At 42.9% G+C, this 20,705-nt stretch overlaps 1 protein-coding gene across 2 annotated transcripts in view; it reads left to right on the top strand.

Annotated features, from left to right (window-relative positions):
* Nucleotides 1–20,705, top strand: part of GLDC (glycine decarboxylase) — a 109,585-nt gene that overhangs the window by 60,500 nt on the left and 28,380 nt on the right. For both annotated transcript variants that reach the window (XM_003846098.6, XM_055092174.2), the window contains exon 16: nucleotides 15,395–15,470. In XM_003846098.6, the coding sequence (XP_003846146.2) occupies nucleotides 15,395–15,470 (76 nt within the window). The remainder of the gene's footprint in view (nucleotides 1–15,394; nucleotides 15,471–20,705) is intronic.

Genomic DNA, 20,705 nt, shown 5'->3' on the forward strand with positions numbered 1-20,705 from the left:
ACATAGACTACACAGCAAAGCCATTTACTTTGTAAAAACAATACACCCTATAAAATACAAACCCTTTGGGAAGAGGGTATGTGGCAATGGAAGGACACAGTGCTCTCAATTGGGTCTTAAAGTCTCACTTCATAAATAGGTAGGAGCTGATAGCATGAAAGTCAAGCTTTAGTATACCTTCTTTAGAACTTCATTACTTATTTTTGTTTTGTTTTAAGAGACAAACCTCAGTGAATTCTTAACCTTGAGTCTATGATAGTTATTAAATGTTGAAAATTAAGAAATTTCGCCCTCTAGTGACGGAATATAATCACATCTTCACTGTCATATTGGAGAGTGATTTTTCAAGACTATTTTAATTCTGGTTATTAGCTCTTGCGGTAAATTGTATTCCCAGCCAGGATCCCAGAAGACTGACCTAAGAATCAGGAAATTTGTCTTCTTAAAGCAGTGGTTTACAGCCTTGGCTAGGAGTTAGATCCCATGGTGACTTTATAACATTCCTGATGCCCACATCACAATCCCAGATTGAATCATAATCTCAGTGGAGAATGACTGGGGTGAGGGAAGGGACCCAGGCGTGAGTATTTCTTTAAAGTTCCCTACATGATTCCACCTTGCAGCCAAGGTTGAGAACCAGTGTCTTAGACATTTCTCCGCTGCTTTTCCCTACATGCCTGGTGTTCTTTCTTTGTCCTAATTTTTCTCATTCATGTGATGGACAGTGAGACTCCACACCCTATCCCAATCTTGCAGAGGGTAAGAGATCTTCATCACGATGTCGTTCCTGGCAATGATGTCTTCTCCAGTTCCTGAGATTCCCAGCTATACCATCCATTTCCAAGAGCTGATTTGAGCATGGCAGGGGCTTTGCACAATGTTTAGGCTTAGATAAAGGAATGAAGGATGTTTCTGGTCATGAGCAGAAGCTGCTGTGACAGGTGGGAAAATGCCTTATTCTTTGTTGAGAAAGTACAAGGGCCACGCTTCTGGTGAGTGAAGCAATTTGATGTCTTAATTCGCAGAAAAAAGGAAGGGATACACCACATATTCCATATATAAGTGATTTTTTTAACCTTGTTTCAATCCTATTTTGGCTTATTTGTGCTAATCTCAGATTCTCCCAGTCATGCTCCCACTGCCCCCAACAGAGGACTGACAGCTTGCAGACTGGTTCTCCTGCTGAAGATGTTGCAACAACCTGAACTCAGCCCTAAGGGTGAATGGAGCCATAGCCAGCAAAGGGAAAATTTTAGCTGCACACCTCACTGGACCCAGCAACAGAGAGGAAGCATAGGGAGAGTGCTCAGAACAGGTTGCCCGGGCAGCCAGCGTTATAGGCACTGGCGTGAGGCAAAGTCAACTAGTTATAGCAATACAACTTTGTTCTCAGAGCTGGCTGACATTCAGTATTAAGTAAAAAGGACATTCTGCAACTAAAACCATGAGTTTTAATTTTAAACAATCAGGACTGGGCACGGTGGCTCACAGTCCCAGCACTTTGGGAGGCTGAGATAGGATGATCACGTAAGGCCAGGAGTTTGAGAACAGCCTGGGTGACATAGTAAGACCCCATCTACAAAAAAAAAAAAAATAAAATTATCAAATAAATAATCAGGGTGGGATACTCTTGAAAACAAAATTAGTGACTTGGAAAGGTACTTGGAGGAAATATTCCAAAACAAAAACCCAAAATATACAGATTAAGGCTGTGAGGGAAAAGTTAAGCAACTCAGAAGACAGATTCAGAAGACTCAGCATTTGGGGATGAGAACATGGAAGAGTTAATTAATATTCATCTGAGGAAGTGAAAAAAAATTGTATAACCAAAATGATGGTAAAAAATGAAATGATTAAAGATAAAAGCTAGAATGAATGACCTAGAAGATAAAATAGTCACAAGGATTAATAAATACAAAAACTGATTATTTGAAAGATCCAGTGAAATCAGTTAACTTTTTTCTTGCCTAAGGAAAAAAATATATACACAAATAAGAAATGAGAAAGAACATACCCAGATATAGATAAGATCAAAAGAATTATAAAGGAATAGTATATGCTACCCTGTGTCAACAAATTTAAAAACATAGAGAAATAAATGATTTCTTAACAAACATTTAGGAACATAAGGGCATGTTGAAAACAGATTAACAGAGGCTGATCACATGGAGTGAAACTAGAAATAATAGAAAGATGAGCAAAATTCACAAATATGTGGAAATTAAATAACACCCTTATAAATAACCAGTGGAACAAAGAGGAATCGCAAGGAAAACTGGAAAGTACTTTGAAGCCAGGTGCAGTCATGCTTGTAATTGCAGTACTTTGGGAGGCTGAGGCAGGAGGATCACTTGATCCCAGGAGTTCAAGACTAGCCTGGGCAACATAGCAAGACCTCATCTCTCCAAAAAAATTAGCCTAGCATGGTGGCAAGCACCTGTGGTCCCAGCTACTCTGGGGGCTGAGGTGGGAGGATCACTTGAGTCCAGGAGGTTGAGGCTGCAGTGAGCCATGTTCACACCATTGCACCCCAGCCTGTGACAGAGCAAGATCCTGTCTCGAAAAAAAAAGAAGCCTGGACCAGATAGTGAGACTTAGTCTCTACAAAAAATTTAAAAAGTAGCTGGGCACGGTGGCGTGTTTCTGTAGTCCCAGCTACTCGAGAGGCCGAGGCCAGAGGATTGCTTGAGCCCAGGAGGTTGAGACTGCAGTGAACTGTGATGGTGCCGCTGCACTCCAGCCTGGTTGACCCTGTTTTAAAAAAGAAAAAAGAAGAAAGATCTTAAACCAACTTAATCTTCCACCCTAAAACAACAGAGAAAGAAGTACATTAAGCTCAAAGCAAGCAGAAGGAAGGAAAGAATCAGGATTCGAGCAAAAAAAAAAAATCAATAACGTAGAGATGGGGAGCAAGAGAGGAGGGGAATTATAAGAAAATAAAATATAGTGAAATAAAATTTAGAACAACAGATGTTAGCTGCGTAAAACTGCGTGTGTGTGTGTGCACAGGGGCATAGGTGGAAAGATGTATGAAAGGATGGAACTCAAACTGTTGTCTCTAGGTGGTAGAATATCAGGTGATTTTACTTTTTGTCCTTATGTTTTTAGATTATTTAAAATTTTTAAAGCCTTGATCATATGTTATTTAGTCAATTCAAAAAAGATATTTTTATGGTGGAGAACATGCGTATTGTGAAACAACTAAATGCATAGTAAGTTGCTTATAGGTTCATTTGCACCTGGTTCTCCTGATCTCAGAGGGTTCCTCCATCAGCTGATGAATATGGGATAAGGTTGGCTTTGAAGCTTGCCCTGGGGCTGGAGGCAAAACATACCACCTCCATCTGCCTTAGCAGCACCTCCATCCTAATAAATACAGTGAGGTAGTCTCCCAAGGCACCCAGTTCAAACTGTGCAGAATAGGATAATATTTAACATCAAGTGGACTCAGAATACAACTCTCTGGTTCTCAAATGACCAAGTAGCAGAATGAAATGTAACTTTCAGGCCTGCATCTGGATTTCTCTGCGTGTGGCGCTGCTGGCTCAGCCTCATCCTTGCTGCTGTGCCTTTCCGCGCTGTCTTCTCATCCAGGGCATTTCTGTGTTATGCGCACAGAAGGCTTTTGTTCTTTCTGCAGTCATTCCCTGCCCACATATATGCTGCAGCAGGGACCTTTCTCTTTGGTGAATTTTCTTTCTAAGAGAGAATTCATCAGCTCAAGGGAAAGGTTAGGATCTAGAAAATGTGAGGTTTTTAAGGCTCTGTTATGTGGCTTCCTACCAAGTCATGTTGTAGGTTTCTCTAGCAACAGAAAAGTGAATGAGATTTAATTCAGGAATAGATAGTCAATATGGATCATAAAAAGGTTTTATAAGTGCTATAGATTGAATGTTTGCATTCCTTCAAAATTCACCTGTTGAAATCCTAACTCCAGGCCAGACGCGGTGGTTCACGCCTATAATCCCAGCACTTTGGGAGACCGAGGCAGGCGGATCACCTGAGATCAGGAGTTTGAGACCAGCCTGGCCAACGTAGTGAAACTCCATCCCTGCTGCAAATACAAAAATTAGCCAGGTGTGGTGGCAGGGGCCTGTAATCCCAGCTACTCGGGAGGCTGAGGCAGGACAATTGCTTGAACCTGGGAGGCAGAGGTTGCAGTGAGCCAAGATCGCACCACTGCACCCCAGCCTGGGCGACAAGAGTGAAACCCCATCTCAAAAAAAATAATAAGAAGAAAAAAATAAATTATAACTCCAAGGTGACGGCATTAGGAGGTGGGAGCTTTGGCAGGTAATTAGGTCATGAGGGTTGTACAATCCTGAATGGGATTAGTGCCATTGTTTTAAGAAAGACCCCAGAGAGCTCTTTACCCCTTCCACCATGTGAGGACACAGCAAGACCACAGCTATCTATGAACCAGGAAGTGCGCCCTCACTAGACACTAAGTCTGCTGGCTTCTAGGATCTTGGACATGTCAGCCTCTAAAATAATGGGAAATAGCTTTCTGTTGTTTATAAGCCACCCAGTTTTTGGCATTTTGTTATAGCACCTGGATGGATTAAGACAATAACCGTAAATTTTGTCAAGATAACTTTGCTTGATGTAGCCAAGCCTTCACTGGTCTTCCTAGTTCCTTAGGACATTTTGATCCCAAGGGTGTTTGAAGGGCCTGAAAGAAAAAATGTCAAGAAGCTTATCCCTATTTTCTCCTATTTATTTGTTCAACCCATAAACCCCGGGGAGGGTTTCCAGCTTGGTGTAGAAAACAGCCAAATAGTATTTAATTACCTTTTCATTTCCCACTGAGCCCAGCGGGGCTTGCTTCAGCTTTTTCTCCATAACACTTTGCCACTCTTCAAATCATTCAGCAGCTCATAAGTACATTCTAGGAATTGCTAGTTTAGAATTATGATGTGATGTTTAAGGCAGACAGAGTAATTAACACCTCCCATGGATATGTAAAGTGAAAGACAAGTTGGAATTATTATTAGCTCACTTGGCTTAAAAAATTGAGGAAGTTGTTTTTGTCCTTAAAAACTGCAAACTGTGATTGTTAATGTAGACGGAGGTGGCCATTGCTTTTCCCAGAATCTCCTTCATGGGAAGATTCTTAAATTGAGGTGTGAACAGGGCTCTCAATGGCTGTCAGAATTAATTGTGCATGAGAATCACCTGGAGGGCTTGTGCAATTACTAAGCCTCACCCTACAGAGTTTCTGATTCAGTAAGTCTGGAGTAGGGCCCCAGAATTTGCATTTTTAACAAATCCCCAGGTGATGTTGAGGCAGCTCGTTTGGCCACCAGCCTCTGAAAACCACTAGGTTTACCAGAGGTTCTTGGACCTGGCTGCATGTTAGAATTACCTGGGGAGACTTTGAAGAACACAGATGCCCTACGTACTGAACAAACCAGTTACATCAGAATCTTCGCTGGGGGTGGAGCCCATATGGGAGAGTTTTGGGTTTTTTTTTTTTTTTGCTTGTTTTGAGATGGAGTCTCACTCTGTCGCCCAGGCCGGAGTGCAGTGGCATGATCTTGGCTCACTGCAATCTCTGACTCCCGAATTCAAGCGATTTTCCTGCCTCAGCCTCCCAAGTAGTTAACCGATGCTACAGGTGCCTGCCACCACACCTGGCTAAGAAGTGGGAGAGTTTTTAAGCAAAAAACTCTCTAATTCTAATGTGCATCACTGGGTTGGAGAGCAATTTGGCCTGGAGGAACACCAAAGAGAAAGGTTTAGCAAGATGGATGTGGCTATCATATGCATATCACAAATAATTTAGTGCAGGGAGGGTCAAAAGCCCACTATTTGCCGTCTCCCTCCCCTCTCTTCCTGAGCTCATGGTTGACGTCACTGATCATTTCTGGTAAGTTTTCCACCTAGCCTAGTGCAGCTTCAGAAACAGAGTACTCTGGGGGCCAAATATGAGAGACCTGTAAGCCCTCTCTGATTTCCCAAAGAAACAGTCAGAATGCCAGGAAAAAAGCAGGGTGAGGGATGAGGAGAGCCGTCTTTGGGCAAATGTAAAGCAGTGAGAAGGAACTCCTCTTTCCCAATTTCCTTAACTCTCAAGAGTATATTTTGATTTTTGAAGTTTGTTAGACTTTAGGGCAGTGGTTCTAACATTGGACTGCACCCCAGAATTTCTGATTCAGTATTCATGGAGTGGAGCCTATGAATTTGCATTTCTTTTCTTTTTTTTTTTTCTTTTCTTTTTTTTTTTTTTTGAGACGGAGTCTTGCTGTGTCGCCCAGGCTGGAGTGCAGTGGCATAATCTCAGCTCACTGCAACCTCCACCTCCCAGGTTCAAGCCATCCTTCTCCCTTGGCCTCCCAAATAGCTGGAATTACAGGCGCCTGCCACCACGCCCAGCTAATTTTTGAGTTTTAGTAGAGATGGGGTTTCACTTTGTTGGCCAGGCTGGTCTTGAACTCCTGACCTCAGGTGATCTGCCTCCCAAAGTTCTGGCCTGAATTTGCATTTCTAACAAGTTCCCAGGTGATGTTGATGCTTTCTATTGTCTGGGAACTAGACTGAGCGTGAGAACCACTGCTCAGAGGCGCTCTTCTGATACCAGCTGATTTATCTGCGTTTTTTGACTAGATAGCAAAGGTTAATTATGGAACTAAACTTATGTCAAATTGATACAGATTGGTAAGAACATTACAGGGTGTTGTGTTGAGGGGTTTTGATTTTAAATCTATAGAGATAGAGACCTGGCTAACGTTAGGGTACTTGAGACATGCAATACATGGAGTTTCACTGGTTAAAATCATACTGTTTGCAAGGTATTTGTACTGTTAAATTGTTAGTCACCTGTTTTTTCCACCTGGTAGATAGGAATCTGCACCCATTTTTCCCTTCTTTTCTTGAGAGTGGTCCTCTGAAGGTGCCATGAACTGAAGTGGGTCATTTCGACAGTGGTTGTTAGGATCACTTTACTGCCATCATTTTTACCGTATCGGTTTCTTAGCTGATGTTTCACTTGCATCGTTTTTGTTTCTCAGAGTAAAGGAGAGTTTGGATGAGGGGAGTCTGACATCAAAGATATCCAACACCAAACCCTTACGTATCACAAGCAACTGTGAAGTGTTTCCTTCTGGGGGGTGACACTGGGCAGGATGGATGGGGGTTGCTTTTTTCTTCTTCTTCTTTTGCTTTATAACCCTTCTGCACTGATGATGGATTTTTTTTTTTAATCACATAAATGTATTCTTTTATTTATTTATTTTTTAAGATAGAGTCTTGCTCTTTTGCCCAGGCTGGAGTACAGTGGCACGATCTCAGCTCACTGCAATGTCTACCTGCCGGGCTCAAGCGATTCTTGTGTCTCAGCTTCCCAAGTAGCTGGGATTACAGGTGTGTGCCACCACACCTGGCTAGTTTTTGTATTTTTATTAGAGACAGGGTTCCTCCATGTTGGCCAGGCTGATCTTGAACTCCTGACCTCAGGTGATCCACCTGCCTCCACCTGCCTCAGCCTCCCAAAGTGCTGGGATTACAGCAATTCTTGTGTCTCAGCCTCCCTAATAGCTGGGATTACAGGCGTGAGCCACCATGCTTGGCCCACATAAATGTATTCTATCATAAAGATTTTAAGTTCACCTATGAAATAGATAGCATTATGTCCACGTGACAGATGGGATCCAGAGGAATAATTTGCTTGGAGCCAGACAGCTTTGAAAAGGGCAGCAAATAAAAAACAACTTTGATATTAGAGGTGAGAGAAACTCCCGGGTGGCTGCAGGAAATACCTGTTTGTGAGATCTGCCTGGGAATGAGTGACTTTAACATGATCTTGTTGTAGGAAACATTTAACAGTATGTGCCACCTAAGGGCTCCTGTTTGCAAACAACAGAAAATGGCTTGCATTAACTTCAGCAGAAAAATAATTTACAGGGAAGTTATTGGGCAGTTCACAGAGTTGATGGAAAAGCTGGAGAATTAGACTTCAGCAGTGAGTAAGACCCAAGAAAGGCTGGCAGCAGAGAAGAAAATGGAGTCTCACCATGCGAAGAGTCCCCATCTTCACTGTGGGAAATATGGAACTGTCCCATTCCTTTGGTCCGTCCATCCAGATTCATAATGTCCTGGCTGGAGTATTGCGCAGGATGTTTCACACCTCCATGTCTTATTAGTGTTTAGTGACTGGGAATGTCTAATCCTTTTTGCTTTCATAGGGGAGTGTAGGACCCTGTCTCTCCCATAGAGTCACACAGAAGAGGGAATTCCCCCAGATAATAAAGCCACTGAAAGGCTCTGCATTCCCACACACACCTCTAAACTCAGCACCAACGAAAACCCAGTTGATTTTCAACATCCTAATGTAACCCTCCTTCGTACTTTTAAGCACATTGACAGCGTGTCCACATGTCATTTTCCCAGCATCATTTTCTGAATTGCATTTGTCCTTACTGCTCGTTGGCTATGGTAGTTTGCAGATACTTTCTCCCGTTCTGTAGCTTGTCCTTGTATCCCTAATGGGAGCAAAAGTTTTTAATTATGATGGAGTTCAGTTTATCAATTTTTTTCTTTTATGAATTGTGCTTTGGGTTTCAAATCTACCCTAGATCCCAACAATTTTTATTCTGTTTTTTGTTTTTCCCAGAAATTTCATAGTTTTATATTTTACATTTAAGTCCATGATCCATTTACAGGTGATTTTTATATAAGCTGTGAGACTTAGATTGTGCCTATGGATGTCTAAGTGTTTCAGTTCCATTTATTGAAAAGGCGATCTTTTCTCCGTTGAATCACTTTTGCAACTTTGTCAAAAATAGTTGGGTATATTTGTGTGGATCTATTTCTGGATTCTATATTCTATTCCATTGATCTCTGTGTGATCTCTGTGTACATAGGCTTGATTCTTGTAGCTATATATGATAGTCCCCACTTATTTGCAGTTTCAGTTACCCGTGGTCAACTGGCTCAAAAATATTAAATGGAAAATTCGAGAAATAAGCAATTCATCCTAAGTTTTAAATTGTGCACCATTCTGAATAGTGTGATGAAACCCCGCAGCATCTTGTTCCATCCCACCTGGGATGTGAATCAGCCCTTTGTCCATATCCACTGTGTATATGCTACCCACCCATCAGTCACTTAGTAGCTGCCTTGGTTACCAGATCAACTGCCATGTTATCACAGTGCTTTCAAGGAACAGTGAAATCGTACAGTGGCACGATCTCACTGCAATGTCTCATTGCAAGGAACCCTTATTTTATTTAGTAGTGTACCCAAAGCACAAGAGTAGTGATACTGGTATGGTGTTGTAATTGTTCTATTTATTCTTAGTTATTGTTGTTAATCTCTAACTGTGCCTAATGTATAAGTTAGATTTTATCATAGGGATGTATGTATAGGAAAAATCATAGTACACCTGGGGTTGGGTGCCATCCATGGTTTCAGGCACCCACTGGGTGTCCCGGAAGATATTTCCTGCAGATAAGAGGGGGCTACTGTTAATAAGCCTTGCCATCAGATGAACTGATTTGTGCCAGTTTCTTTCTTTCTTTTTTTTTTTAAAAAGTAGCTATTCCAGTTACTGTGCCTTTACATATGCATTTTAGAATAATCTTGCTTATGTCTACAAGAAAATCATTATTTTGGGGGAGGATGATGTATATTTTAGCTTCTAAATGTTACATTTTGTACAAAGGGCTGTAAGCTAGATGCTATAGATATTATAGGTAGTTGAAGGGAACAAATTCACCTCATATTTAAACATAATTTATCACTCATAAAATAAATATTTTTCATGAAAAGGTATCATTTTATATGTAATAAAATATTTTTTTAAAAACATACCCTGAGAAACTTTTTTTTTTTTTTTTTTTTGAGACAGAGTTTTGCTCTTGTTGCGCAGGCTGGAGTGCAGTGGTGCGATCTCAGCTCACTGGAACCTCCACCTGCTGGGTTCAAGTGATTCTCTTGTCTCACCCTCCTGAGTAGCTAGGATTACAGGCACCTGCCACCACGCCCAGCTAATTTTTGTAGTTTTAGTAGAGATGAAGTTTCGCCATGTTGGCCAGGTTGGTCTCGAACTCCTGACCTCAGGTGATCTGCCCGCCTCGGCCTCCCAAAGTGCTGGGATTACAGGCATGAGCCACCATGCCTGGTCAAGAAACTTCTTAAGAAGTTCAAATATAAGAAGTAAAATAGGTCCACTACCTATAAATAACTTCAATGGGAACTTCACTGAAATCACACACTAAAGGTGGCCATCCGTGCACAAACTATAACGGTGTGTTAAAAACTATAAAACGATTTTCAGAATATTTAGGGAAAATTAAAACAAAAATAGATATGGTCAATCTAGATATTTAGTAATTCAAAAATATATAAATCTTAATTTCTTGGTACTATAATTTTTAAAACTTTAGAATCCACAGCGTCGTCTTTTCTTATGGCACATTTTTAACATCTTTTGACTTGTATAAAAATACAACATTCTATTTGAGAACACAAATACTGTTTTCTCCATATAATTACAATGTGATTCAGTGGGAGTTTTGGTGACTGCTGGTGTTCACCATAAATTATTACTTTAGTGCATTCCGCAATCTTGCAAAATGGGTTTCATGTTACTTTTTGCATATATAAAAAGCATGCAGCTACAGTGACCCATCTCCAAATATTCCAAAGCAGTCACCATCTGAGAAATTGCTTATGGTGTCTATAAAGTTAGCCACGATGTTTTTTCTCCCCCCCGCCATGAGACTGAGTCTCAGTCTGTGGCCCAGGCTGGAGTGCAGTGGCGCGATCTTAGATCACTGCAGCCTCCATCTCCTTGCTTTAAGCGGTTCTCCTGCCTCAGCCTCCCAAGTAGCTGGGATTACAGATGCACACCACCACACCTGGCTAATTTTTGTATTTTTAGTAGAGACAGCGTTTTGCCATGTTGGCCAGGCTGGTCTCGATCTTCTAACTGCAGGTAATCCGCTCGCCTCAGCCTCCCAAGTAGCTGGGATTACAGATGCACACCACCACACCTGGCTAATTTTTGTATTTTTAGTAGAGACAGCGTTTTGCCATGTTGGCCAGGCTGGTCTCGATCTTCTAACTGCAGGTAATCCGCTCGCCTCAGCCTCCCAACGTGCTGCGATTACAGGCATGCAGGCATGAGCCACTATGCCTGGCCTGCAACATCCATTTCTTTTTGTTTGTTTTTGTGATGGAGTCTCACTCTGTTGCCCAGCCTAGAGTGCAGTGGTGCGATCTCAGCTCGCTGCAACCTCCGCCTCCCGGGTTCAAGCAATTCTCCCGCCTCAGCTCCCTGAGTAGCTGGGACTACAGGTGCCCACCACCACACCCAGCTAATTTTTGTACTTTTAGTAGAGATGGGGTTTCACCATATTATCCAGGCTGGTCTCGAACTCCTGACCTTGTGATCCACCCACCTCAGCCTCCCAAAGTGCTGGGATTACAGGCATGAGCCACCACGCCCGGCACAACATCCATTTCTAATTCTCAGTATGTTTGGCTAGGGTTCTTAGTAAAGGGAAAGATAAATTAATTTTTAAAATCTTTAAAATTTGTTTTTTCTTTGAACTCCTGTTCTAACCTTGGCAAAAGAACTTTTAGCTCTTCTGAACTATCACCCTCACCCTATCTCTGCCATGTCATCTACAAATTCTTTTTTTTTTTTTTAAGTTTACATTGAGTATTGCTCCTGAACTTGCACACCTGTGATGATACACTGATACTGAAAGGGCCTGGGTTATAGTCATCACAATACTGTTGAATTCCATCAACTCCAACTATTTTCACCTTGTGGGCTCTTATACCTGTTATTCAGTTGTTCTACTTTTTCTAGTCTATTGAATTTCTTGTGGATTCTTTGTAGAATGAATCTGAGTTTTGGAAGAAGTTGTCTGCTCAATTTCCCCATTCTGCATTAAGCAGCAGCTCCTTAATCAGCCTGAGTAAATGCCATACACTGGAGGGTCTTGTTTTTCTTTTCTTCTTTTTTTTCTTGAGGTGGAGTCTCACTCTGTGGCCCAGGCTGGAGTGCAGTGGTGTGATCTCGGATCACTGCAACCTCCACCTCCCAGGTTCAAGTGATTCTCCCACTTCAGCCTCCCAAGTAGTCTGGATTACAGGCATGCACCACCACGCCCGGCTAATTTTTTGTATGTTTAGTAGAAACGGGGTTTCACCATGTTGGCCAGGCTGGTCTCGAACTCCTGATCTCAGGTGATCCGCCCACCTTGGCCTCCCAGTGTTAGGATTACAGGTGTGAGCCACCACGCCCGGCATGGAGGGCCTTGTTTTTCTAAGACAGTTTAAGCTGTGCTCACATAAACTTGGTGTTTCTGAGGCTCCCCATTCACTGGCCAGCCCTGCAGCTCCAGACCATTCACTACCTCATTTTAAACAGATGTCAGAAAAGCACTGACCTAGCCTGTCCTCCATATATAATAGTTTGTTGATGGTTGCTTAGTCTGGGTTATGTGGATAAGCAATTATTTTTCATAAGACTTTTCTACCAACAGGTGGCACTAACAGTTTGTTTTACTAATACCCCAGTAGTAATCCTTGTGTCACATTTGAATATATCATTTGCACTTTTTGAGTTGAAACATAGCTGATTTTATAGATGTTTAAGGCCAGAGAGAGAGACAGAGAGAGAGAAATCCAGCATTTCTGATCAAGTCTTTAGCATGATGTCTTTCTCCTACACTACTGGCTCATAGCCAGTAATCTGCCTCTTCCTTCATTCCTAGTCTACACCTTGATTGGCCTTTCAAGAAAGTCAGATGAATAGAATTCATGAGAAAAACATAGGGGTAAATATAAAATGTTTTTCTTGAGGTTCCTTACTGTAGGGGAAAGGATGACATTCATATTGATTGCCTGTGCTGGAGGAATTCAATTTTTAAAATATTTACTAAATACTTATTGCAGAACTACTACATGCAGAGTACTGTTCTATATATTCCCTGTTGAAGAATATACAGAACTCTGAGAATTAGACCCTACTTTCAGAGCTTATGATCTAATTGAGATAAAACAGGCATACAAAGTAAATGTGAAATCGGTAATAATTTTCTATGTCCAGTACATGTATAGGATATTAATGTCAGATAAGACTGTAGAGTAAAATGCTATGACAATTTGGAGGAGGTAGAGGATTATTTCTTTAATCAATCTATCAAATATTTTTTATGTCAGTGTTCTTGGAATAGAGAATACAATTGTGAACAAGGTTGACAAAATTCTTGCCTTCGGGGAAGGCCTCTCTGAGGAAGTGACAGAGCTGTATTGGTGGCTTTAGGGAAGGCTTTGCAGAGAGTTGTAGCCAGTTGAAGAATGGGCAGGATTTGGCTGAGAAGTATTTGACCTTGATGATCTCACTACTCATCACATCTGCCCTGTGTGATGGGTACTGTTACTGTCCCCATTTTACGCATCTCTCAGGCACATAGGCACAGGGAGATGAAGTTACTTGTGATGTGAGTGGTTTCCTGAAGCACGGCATATTCATTTTCTTGTCCTCAAAATGAAAAAACCTCAAATAGGCTAGGACTTGTTTTTCAGAAGCCAGGAAAACAGAAGAGCAGTCTTTGCCTTTCTTCTTGGAAGAGAGCGGAGATAGCTGCAGCTGACTCAGTGCGGGTGACGAGGAACGGGGTGACTCAGGTCTTGTAAGACAGGCTTTCTTTCTTCTTTTCTTTCTTTTTTTTTTTATTTTTTATTTTAGCTAAACCCCCCAGTTCTATCAATCAGACAAGACTTCTGCTATGAAAGAAAATCAGCATTTGCTCCCACAACTCTCCGTCCTTGGAGAGCACAGTGTGCTCAGAAGAGCAGCACTGCTTGCAAAGGGAGCCCATAGCTCTGGGAGGCAGGCTGACTCCACACCCAAGTCTTCATCTGTCACTGTTGGCCATTTGGCATGTAGCACTCAGACCTCAGTTTCTTTGTGTGCAAAGTGGGGGTGATGGCATGGAGAACATACACATTTTTTGAAATTCTTACCTATTTTCTGTGGGTAACATTAAAAAAAGTTATTTTATTTTTAAATTTTCATTTGTTTAAAGTTTAAATTTTTGTTTTTTTTTTAGTATTTAATTTTTGCCTTCAGCTTCTGCAGACATACACATTTTGAATGGGACTGATACATCTATTACTCATTTCCCTTCCCTTCCTGCACGGGGTACTGGGAACATGAAAGAACAGTCTACGATTGAGTCAGCATTGCTCACCGGAATGTTAGTCATTGCATATACCCTGAAAGTGGCGCCTTCCAGGACCGTTGAGATGAGGATGGCCAGCCCCTAACAGCCATCTGCATCCGGGGCCTGGGAGAGCCGAACCTGAGACTGCCAGGAATGGTGTCACATTAAAAGTGCCTCATTCTTTTGGGGCTGATCAGGCCCTTGACTCGATATTTGGTGATACTAAGAAATTATAGAGTGATGATTTGTTTTCACCTCATAGGTGTGCCTTCCTTAAACCTTGTTAAGATGTTGACACATTACCCATTTGAAGGGGGAAAGAAAAGGGAAAAAAAAGGAAAAAACTGAAGTTCATTGTTCTAGGTGTGACAATTGTGTTTGTAGTTATTTATTTATTTTTTGAGACGGGATCTCACTCTGTCACCCAGGTTGGAGTGCAGTGGCACCATCTCGGCTTACTGCAGTCTCCGCCTCACAGACTCAAGTGATCCTTCCATGTCAGCCTGCCCAGTAGCTGGTACTACAGATGCATGTTATCACAGGCTAAGTTTTTGTACTTTTAGTGGAGACACTGTTCCGCCATGTTGCCCAGGCTGATCTCGAACTTCTGAGCTCGGATGATCTGCCCACATCGGCCTCCCAAAGTGCTAGGATTACAGGCATGAGCCATCGCACCCGGCCTGTAGTTATATTTTTAAAAACAATACTTATCTTTGAAGGCTGCATATTGACATTTGAACTGATGATAGGATGTTTGAAGTTTGCTTCAAAATATATAGTTCAGCATGAAAGTGGTTAGTGAGAAATATAATAGGAAATAAGATTGACCGTAAACCATGTTGTTACAGCTGGCTGACACACACGTGGTAGTTCCTTTTGTTCTTCACTGTATTTTGGTATAGTTTTGAAATTTTTCATAATAACAAAAGGCTATTTTCAATGCGTGGTCCTGAGCAAGTGTATAGAAAGCTCCATCTTTGGGTAGGAGTGGTTGAGCTGTAGTGCACAAACTGGATGCTGTTGCTTTGATTGTTTTGATTGTTCAAGACCTTTTGACTCCAGCGGAGCTCCTTGATGAGCTTCTCTCAGCATCTGGACAGTGACTATGTGTCACGTGCTGGTGAACCCCTGGCCAGGGCCCAATAAATATTGAATGAGTAAATGAAAGCCAGAAGACCTAACCGTGATCCTTTTCTTCTTGTCTTTGCAAGCGGAGCCCAGGGAGAATATGCTGGACTGGCCACTATCCGAGCCTACTTAAACCAGAAAGGAGAGGGGCACAGAACGGTGAGTATGGCAGGAGGTGGCGCTTGCTCACCATGGGGCACAGAGGTCCTGGCTCTCAGGGTCCCTTCTGTGGGACACTCCCTCCAAGCCTTCTTGGAAGCAGATGAGGGAACATATAGTCAAGAAACAAATTTCTGTGAACTAGCCATTATGATCCTTGCTTCCAAGACATCCCACTTGACCATTTTGAGGAAAAACATTCAGAGATAAAAGACTTGCTCAAACCCAGAATGCAAACGTCAGCCAGTTGGCTGTGGAACTGCTCTCTAGGGAGCAGAGGGAGGAAGAGGGCAGGAATGTTGCCATTGCAAGCATCCTCTCCTTGGCTCAGCCCCGGCCCTGGGCCTGGATGAAGGGCAGAGACCATGCTTTAATTCTTCAGTAACCCCTGTTGTGCTGAAGCCCAGTTCTGGTCATAGTATGCTCAAAAAATATTTGTTGAATAAATAAATTCTCCATTAGATGATTCTCAACTTCAAGCACCAAAAAAGGCATAAAGCAGAGTTCACGGTCCTGCTTCATTGTTTGCTTTGGATATGAGAACCTGGTCTCCAGGATCCCAATCGCCTCTTGGGGACCACTGTGGGGACCAGCAGGTACTAATGGACACCACTCGCCCCCCCCAGGGGCAGTGCCTGTAGCAGTGACCTAACTCAGGCCTCAGCTTGTGCCAGAGGAGGCCTGTGTTCCTGGTTCCTTCATTTTGATGGCCAGTGCTATGCTAGAGTTTGTACTGAGCTGTGGAGCGGAAGTCCTTAATAGGAGCATCGCCTAGGAGCCGAGAGCAGGGCAAAAGCATCTGCTGATACCAGAGAGTTGCAGACAAAGGGGATAGGGTGGTGCTGGCTGGCTAAGTAAGTAGGGTGGAGTGGTAGTGGCCCGATCTTAGTCCATTTCTGGTTTTATTACCACTGGAAGGTTACTTATGGCTAGTTGCCTGGAATTTGCAATAAAAAAAGCTGAAAGTGTTTCACTTCCCTTTCATAACAGGGGAAACGAAGGAACATTTTTTTCCCTCCTTCCCTTGCGTAGGTCATCCTGATTCCACAGGTGTGTCTTTCCAGGCTTTCATCTTGGTTGGGGAATAGAATTTTTTTTTTTTTTTTGAGATGGAGTCTCGCCCTGTTCCCCAGGCTGGAGTGCAATGGCCCAATCTCGGCTCACTGCAACCTCTGCCTCCTGGGTTTAAGCGATTCTCGTGCCTCAGCCTCCTGAGTAGCTGGGATTACAGGCATGCGCCACCACGCCCGGCTAATTTTTGTATTTTTAGTAGAAACAGAGTTTCACCATGTTGATCAGGCTAGTCTCGAACTCCTGACCTCAGGTGATCCACCCGCCCCTCGATCTCTCAAAGTGCTGGGATTATAGGTGTGAGCCACTGCGCCCGGCCCTTTTTTTTTTTTTTTCTCTCTTCATTGCCCACTGCAGCCTTGAACTCCTGGGCTCAAGGAAGCCTCCCAAAGTGCTAGGGAGACCAGGATTACAGGCATGACCCTCTGCACCTGGCCCTAGAATTCATGTCTAAAGATCTTTGAAAAACAGGCCATTCGTGAATTGAATAAATGATTAAACCCTGGTCAAGGACTGCTTGCCAGTCCAGAGAGAAGTGAAGTGGTCAACCAGACAGACACAGACCCTGAAATTCCCCCACAGTTTGTTCATTCGTGGTTCTGAATTCTCAGCTTTCTAAGGAATGATTAGTTTAGAACTATAATTGCTCTTGGGACCTGAGAGTCTTGGCACTTTCACAGAATCAGAAAGGAAACTTTGGAGCTCCAGGTGTCCAGCCAGTAAAACAATGCCAGATTCTCTCCTGTCTGTTTTTCCCTCATGGCTTCCATGTTCTGAGGTCGTCTCTGGAGTTCCTCTTCATTAGTATCTTTCCCCACGAGGTGCCCAGGAGCCTGGGGATGCTGGAAAGGGGCAGGCTGTCCTGTGTGACATCTCCACCCCACTCCTCCACTGCTTGGCGGAGAGGCCGCAGAAAGCAGTGTTTGCAGAAAGCAGGTGACTAGCAAATGGCAAAGGGCCAGCTAAAATCCAGATTCTTTCCACGCAGTAATGCTTCCCACCCCTCGCCATTTCCCAAATTCCCCAATCTGATACCAGGAAGTAGCTGTGAATGTCCAGCAGCTGGGGACCAAACTGGAAAGGCCGAGGAGAAAGAATGAAAGGCCTTTGGGTTTGGCCTGGGCAGGGTTCTTCCGTGACTCGTGGATTCTTTCTGGTTCCTGTCCCCTCTCTTTGTGTTTTCCTGTCCTCCTTCCCTTCTTCACCCACTGTGTGTGATGTTTCTCTTGGCCCCATTGCCCATCCTGCCGTCACTGAAGTGTCATGAGAGGCCATTTCACTCTGCAGGAGGGAGAGGGGCTGGGTGCTGCGCTTCAGGGAGAGGGGGAAAGGGAGAGGCAGGGAAGCCCTCCAGCCACTGAGCTGGTAGAAATACACAGCTCATTAGCCTGGAAATGTTGGCATCCTTCTGGATCAGAAATTTTAATTAGCTTGGGCATGGTGGCTCATGCCTGTAATCCCAGCACATTGGGAGGCTGAGGCAGGCAGATCACCTAAGGTCAGGAGTTCAAGACCAGCCTGGCCAACATAGCAAAACCCTGTCTCTACTAAAAACACAAAAATTAGCCAGGCATGGTGGTGCACGCCTGTAATCCCAGCTACTGAGGGAGGCTGAGGCAGGAGAATCACTTGAATCCAGGAGGCAGAGGTTGCAGTGAGCTGAGATCGCACCACTGCACTCCAGCCTGGGCAACAGAGCGAGACTCCCTCTCAAAAAAAAATTTTTTTTAATTAAAGCCAACTTTCTTAGTTAGAGAAGAAAATGATTTAGTATTCACTAATCAGGGAAGATTTTTTCACATCACTGATGTCTGAGGCAGCTGCTCCCACACAATAGATTCTAATGGAATCCAGCAAAATATATCCTTCTTTTTTGAAAGGGAGTGTGGGGAAATCATGTGCTACAGAAGTGCCTGGGCTCCTGATGGGTCTTTTCTTTCAAGCTGCTTTTTGAAGTTATTTTCACATTTTCTCTTAGGTTAAATTTCAGAGGTTCCTAAAATGGAATGCCTAACTTCTTGATTTATGAGTTTACTTTGGGAGAATACGAATTTATTTAACAAACACTTATATGGCAATTACCATGTACCAGGCATGGCCTTTAACACTTTATAATTAATATTTCAATTTGTTAGTCAAATCCTGACTTACTCAGCAGACCTCCAGATCTTACGAAAAAATTAAAACTCTAAAGAAAAACAATTAAGTTTGCTGTTCAGAGTCTGAGTTTCCTATACAAAGGGAAAACATTGACCAAAGGAAACAAATTATGTTATATGTAAATCAACAAAGAAAGCTCAAAACCTGTATGGGAATATTTTTTTCTTCCCAACTGCCTGAGACAAAGTAGTGGCCTTTGGTTGTTAGATTTTACCAGTGGTAAGACATTAGTTTCCGTTCACAGGAGATCTCCTTAACCCTTCACTCATTCAGGAAGTCTAAAGATGACCTTATGCTATTCTATGCCACGCGGCACCCTGGGGAGTTTAGAAAACATAGTACCCCCCTAAATGGGCATCAATGCACCAAATGCTGGATTTGCTTTGGATAAACCAAAACTTCAAATCTGGGTCCTGTTACTTCCATATCCCTCACAACAATACAATTTTTTTCCCCCAAGAGAGACTCTCACTCTGTCACCCAGGCTGGAGTGCAATGGCATGATCTTGGCTTATGGCAACCTCCGCCTCCCGGGTTCAAGTGATTCTCATGCCTCAGCCTCCCAAGTAGCTGGGACTGTAGGCGGGCACCACCATGCCTGGCTATTTTTTGTATTTTTATTAGAGACAGGGTTTCACCATGTTGGCCAGGCTGATCTTGAACTCCTGGCCTTAAGTGAACCGCCTGCCTCAGCCTCCCAAAGTGCTGGGATTACAGGCATGAGCAACCTCGCCCGGCTAACACTACAATTTTAAACTGAGGAAAAACTTAACATTATAAAGAATAATTAAAGTCCTCTAAATCCTCATAGAAAACCAGCAATGTCTGACAGCAACATATAAATGAGTGCTTCACAAAGCCACTGTGACTTCTCTTTCCATCGCTCCTTGTACCAGGATGTGTATTAGTTTCCTATGGCTGCTATGATAAATTTCTACAGGCTTAGTAGCTTAAAACAACACACATTAATTTTCTTATAGTTGCAGAGGCCAGGTGTCAGAAATTGGTTTCACTGGGCTAAAGTCAAAGTGTTGGTAGAGCTGATTCCTTCTGGGGGAGACGGGAGAATCTGTTTCCTTACCTTTCTTGGCATCTGCAGGCCTCCTGCGTTCCTTGGCTCGAGCTTCCTGCTTCAGTCAGCACATCTCCCGCTCCCTCTATGGTCCCATCTCCCTCTGCTTCCCTCTGATGAGGACACTTAAGAATATATTTAGGGCCCAGCCCAAAATCCAGAATAACTTTTCCGTCTCAAGATCTTTCTTTACCTTAATCCCATCTGCAAGTCCCCCTTGCCATATAAAGAAACACCCACAGGTTCCGAGGATTAGGACAGGGATGTCTTTGGGAGCCGGTTATTCAGTGTACCACAGGGTGGTTGACGTTTTTACATGTTTGTGTTTTAACAGAACTCACCTGGTATGAATTCTTCATTTTGGCGTTCTATGAATATTTTATATTTATTTTTAATATTCCCCTTTCTCCTTCTTATCAATATTCTGCTCTGAAGGGATCCTTTCATCCAACGATCCTTTTGTAGACTAGCAATACCTGTGAGAGAGGACAGTGCCTCCAGCTTGGGTCCTGAGAAAATAAAGAAAAAAATTAACTACAAAAGGGAAGCATTCAAACAAGAAAACGGATTTGAGGACAACGTGACATAACCAGTATGAGACCAACAGCCGTTCTAAAGGGACACAAACCTTCTGACAGTAGAAGAGTGCAAAGTAGTTCATGTTTGCCTTTGGCTAATGTTTTCTTTTTGTACACGTTTATTTTTCTTAAGTAGACTCCTTTGCTGTTTTTGAGGAAAGAGCTGTAAGCTAAGATTTAACTTCATAGCCTATTTTCAGTAATGCCCATCCATCTCTCTGTGGGATAAAAAATAGGAGGATGATTTTCAGGGTAATCATGGCTTCTCCTTGATGCTTTTTGTTGGGGAAAACCTTGTGACTTACTTTCCCACTGGGACACATCATCAGTTCTACAAGAGCCTGTGTCCACATG

The sequence above is a fragment of the Pan paniscus genome, chromosome 11, assembly GCF_029289425.2.
Source record: "Pan paniscus chromosome 11, NHGRI_mPanPan1-v2.0_pri, whole genome shotgun sequence".
Lineage (NCBI taxonomy): Eukaryota > Metazoa > Chordata > Mammalia > Primates > Hominidae > Pan > Pan paniscus.